Source organism: Gracilinanus agilis, chromosome 1 (assembly GCF_016433145.1).
Source record: "Gracilinanus agilis isolate LMUSP501 chromosome 1, AgileGrace, whole genome shotgun sequence".
Lineage (NCBI taxonomy): Eukaryota > Metazoa > Chordata > Mammalia > Didelphimorphia > Didelphidae > Gracilinanus > Gracilinanus agilis.
In genome coordinates, this window is record NC_058130.1 from 204,362,069 (window position 1) to 204,366,694 (window position 4,626).

Genomic DNA, 4,626 nt, shown 5'->3' on the forward strand with positions numbered 1-4,626 from the left:
TCCTTCCTTCCTTTCTTCCTTCCTTCCTTCCTTCCTTCCTTCCTTACTTCCTTTCTTCTCTCTTAGTATCAATTCTAAAACAGAAGAGTGGCAAGGGCTAGGCAATTGAGATTAAGTGATTTGTCCAGGGTCAAATGGCTAGGTAGTGCCTAAGGTCAGATTTAAAGCCAGTTCCTTCTCTCTTCAGGCCTGGCAACTCTATCCACTAGCTGCTCTGACAGAGAAAGACTTCAAGAGGGGATACCTTATACAAATACACAGAAGCAGAGCCAGCCATAGTCAAATGAGATCAGTAGCTGTTGAGTGTTGAGAACAGTATTAAAAAGAATCTAGAAAAAAAACATAGAATGGAGCCGGATTGTAGAGGATGGGTCAGTTAGTCGGTTAGCATTTATTAAATGCTTGCTCTATGCTGGGGGACTGAAAGGTAAATTGGGCTGGGAATATAAAGAAAGGCAAAAGACAATCCCTGCTCTCCAGGAGCTCACAGTCTAATGAGATAGACAACTTGCAAATAACTATATACAAACAAGACAGAAACTTGAATGCTAGGCTTAGTTTACATAAGCAATAGGGAGCCACTGAATGTTTCTGAACAAGAGAGTGATATAGTCAGAGCTATAAATTAAGGAGATGATTCTGGCAGGTACCTGGAATATCAATCAAGAAGCATTAGATAGAGGTAGGGAGACCAGTCAGGGGTCCAAGCAAGAGATAGTAAAGCCTAAAATTTAGTAGCATCCACATGAGTGAAAAGGAGATGGATGGGCTTGGTTCACAAAGAATAGTCATATTCAGCTGTATGTATGAAGAAAACACATTCAGAGTGTCCAAGGCACTAACTCACAGGTGCTAGGATAGGAACAGATTCTCTACAGTGGGTATGGGAAAGAGGGGATTATGGGGTAAAGAGAACTGGGGAGACCGCTTTAAGAGGTCACCAAAAGAAGCAATAGTGGGGAGGAAGAGCCTGGGATGCCCATCCCTTCTTCTTCCATCATCCTCTCAGCCGGCCCTGCCACCTTGACCTCACTTTGAACTGACCCTTCCAGATTAAGATCTCCCTAGAAGTCCACAGAAAGGAGAAAGGAGAGAGAGAGAGGGATGGGAAATTCTTGTTGGGCAAATTGTTCTAGTGGGGTTCATCTCCAGTATGTAAAAGAATAAACTTCTTATATTAAAACAAGATAAAATCTCAACAATGTAATATAGAGTATGACCCTTTTCACATGGTTGCAGAATATTAGAGCTGGAAAAGCCTTGGGGTTCATTTGGTCCAACCCTCTTATTTTACTTATAAAGGAAACGATGTCCAGAGATGGTAGATGACTTGTCCCGGGTCACCTAGACAGTGTCCAAGGAAGAGTTAGTTTGCTGTTTTCTACACCAGTGTTCTTTCCATTGTAAGTAACCAAGTTGGGGAGGTCTGAGACAAAGGGTTTTGCTTTTTTAACGTCCCGTAGTGCCTTCTTATGAAACAACTCACCTCTCAGACAGAGCTGGCCTGGCAGAGCGCTCCCTGGATCTGGACAATGGCCATGCTCTCCGTTTGCCCGAGGCTCCCAGACAGCGGAGACCTCTTGCTCCTGAGCTTGGACAAACACAGATCGCCCTTCTGGTGGCTCTGGAGATATTCCTTGTAGTTGTTAGATAGCAGAGTATAGAGGAAGGGGTTGATGCAGCTGTTTCCGTAGGCCAGGCAAGTGACAAGGAAGTTGATATAGACCCCAGTATTGCCGGCGCGACTCCCGGGCTGCTGGTCGTAGATGCTCAGCAGCTGCCAAAGCCAAAAGGGGATGAAGCAAATCCAGTAGGTGAGGACGATGCTGAAGATCATGTAAAGGACCTTTTCCCGGGGGCACCTCTTGGTTCTCTCCGCAGAAAAGACAACGGTTGTCTGGGATTGCCAGTAGGTCCTGGCCAGCCTGCCATACAGGTAGCAGATGGCCAGTCCGGGGGCCAGGATGCAGGTGTGAAAGAGGATGGTGAGGTAGACCTTATAGGCCCCCAGCTGCCAGGTTGGGTGGCACATGTGCTTGGTCACCCCATCTCGATGGCTTGTGCGCAGGTCGATGAGGATCATGGTAGGCAGGGCCAGCAGGAAGGACAGCAGCCACACGACGCCGGTGACCATCCTTCTGTAGTTCCTCGAGCGGCCGATGGTGTCCAAGGGCTTCACCACGGCCAGATACCTCTCGGTGCTCATGACGGTGAGGATGAAGATGCTGGCGTGCATGGTAAGGAAGTCGAGGCTGAACAGGGTCCTACAGCCGATGTCCCCGAAGTACCAATCCCTGGCGAAATACGTGCACACCACGAAGGGGATGGTGGACAGATACAGGAGATCGGCCAGGGCCAGGTTGACAATATAGATGTACATGGAGCCTCCGAGCTTCATGGAAGAGTTTATGACCACCAGTGTGTAGATGTTGCCGATGGTGCCCACCAGACACATCAAGGCCAGGACGCACCCCAGGAAGAAAGTGATAAAGATGCCGCCGCTGTCCCCGGGTCCTTCAAAGGTGGCATTGGCGCTGACATTTGGGAAACCACCCAGCTCCATGTCACAGGATCACCCCAGAATCATGGACCACGGGAGAGCAGGGTGAGGAGCAAGAGAACCCACAGCAGGCAAGGGGGGACGAGGTACCCAGAAACAAAGAGCTGAGGGCGAGCCGGGAGTCTAGGCAGGCAAGATGGTGGTCAGGAGGGACACAAGGAACCCAGTTCAGGAATCCACCAGAGACAGAAGAACGAAGACAAGTCCTCACATCTCAGACCCTCCTGAGATAAATATGACCCAGAGGCCACCGTCTGCTTTTATCTAGATGCTTCTTATTTACTTTCTGTCAGGGTAGGAACCAATCCCAGGATGGGGGAAGCCCCGACCCTGTCCACAGGAGAAAGCAGCTGAATGGTCAGAAGGAGGAAGGGATCCTGATAGACCTGCAGCAGTTTCCCTTAGAATGACCCAGGTGGGACTGGTCAGGCTCGAGCAGTGAGAGTGCAGGGAACAGTCAGCCTTGGGCACAGTGGGCACAGCTCACCCACCAAGCTTCTCACCTCCACGGGAAAGCATTCAGTGTTTCCTAAAGGCATGTGGCAGCTCTCACCCCACCACGGCTCCTCTGGCACCCAAATCCCCATTTAAGGCAGAGAGAAAAAGAGAACTGGATCAGCTCTTACCATGAAATGAGGTGGAGAGAGGCTATCCCGAGGAGGAGAGGCTCTTCCTGCCTAGGGGAGCTGGGATGGGATCTGGCCTCCGGGTGGAAGTTGGAAGGCAGAGAGCTAGCAGCCTTTCTTCCCCAAACAGATCCCCGACAGACAGTTCAATTCAGTTCCTTTCTGCAGCCTGCTTTGTGCCAGGGATCAGCTCTGGTTCCATGGAGGGAAGCGTCCTTGGCAGGTGACTAGGAGCCTAAGAACTGCAAGGGCCCTGCCTCTCATGTCAGGGCTGGGCTGCAGCTGAAGAAAAGCAGAACACCCTCATCTCCCTGGCCAGTCACAAGCTACATTCCCCATTTTATCACCCATTGAAGAGCTTGGAGCCACCAGCGCCTTGGAAGTGACTTCTTCACCAGCACCAGGCAAATAAGCTACTTCTCTCTCTCTCCACCCAGATGGGAGGGGAATCTCAAATTGCCAGCAAAGGGGCAAACCTTGGGATGAAGTAAGCAGAATCAGCCCAGTAGGCTAGGCGAGAGCCTTGCCAAGTGTAGCCAGAGGCAGCTAGCTCTCTCTGCCTCTAAAGAGACAGGCTAATCATTGGTTAGTGACTAGCAGCTAGCCAAAGACTGACTAGGTAAGGGCTGCTCTTTCAGTCCTAGAGTCAATCCCCTCATTTCTCAGGGGAGGGGAGGGGAAACAGAGACAGCAGTCCCTCTGGCAGGTAGTCAGTTCATTCTTCCTCTAAGACTCACTGACTCACTACACACACACACACACACACACACACACACAAAATATAAATGTCCATGCTGATCTAGGGCTTCTCGCACTCTCTCATGCCTATTAGAAAATGGAGGAGAAGGGGACAACTAGGTGGCTCCGTGGATTAAGACCCTGGTCTAGAGATAGGAGGTCCTGGGTTCAAATTTGACCTCAGATGCTTCTTAGCTGTGTGACTTTGGGAAAGTTGCTTAGCCCCTATTGCTCAGCCCTTACTATTCTTCTGCCTCAGAACCAATACACAATATCAATTCTAAGACAAAAGGTAAGAGTTTGTGTTGGTTGTTTTTTTGTTTTTTTGTTTTTTAAAGAAATTGGAGGAGAGACATCATCAACTAAACAATATTAGCGCTTTGTCCCTGGGTGACTGGGACCCATCAGCAACCTCCTTTCAGTCACACCTGGACAGACAAACTTAGCTGGAGCCTGAAGTGTGAATTTTTCCCCCCTGATTGACCCTTGTGCTTTGGAACTGTATATTTTGACTTCATTCCCTGTACTTTTTGGCTCCCTCTAGAAATCGAAATAACATCTGGATGGGCCCGGGGTTTGCTTGGAGATTCAGGGCAAATGTTACTAGTTCTCTGCTCTGGAAAATTACTCCATCCCTGTCTCTTCTTCCCTCTCGCTTTTAAGAGGCTGGTGAAAAATCAGAAAGACAGAAGAAAGGTTTGG

General features: G+C 49.4%; 1 protein-coding gene across 1 annotated transcript; it reads right to left on the reverse strand.

Annotated features, from left to right (window-relative positions):
* Nucleotides 1-1,489: 1,489 nt before the first annotated feature.
* Nucleotides 1,490-2,563, reverse strand: LOC123231164 (urotensin-2 receptor-like). The gene has a single exon (XM_044657413.1). It carries the CDS (start codon nucleotides 2,561-2,563, stop codon nucleotides 1,490-1,492), a length of 1,074 nt encoding a protein of 357 aa, XP_044513348.1.
* Nucleotides 2,564-4,626: the final 2,063 nt, after the last annotated feature.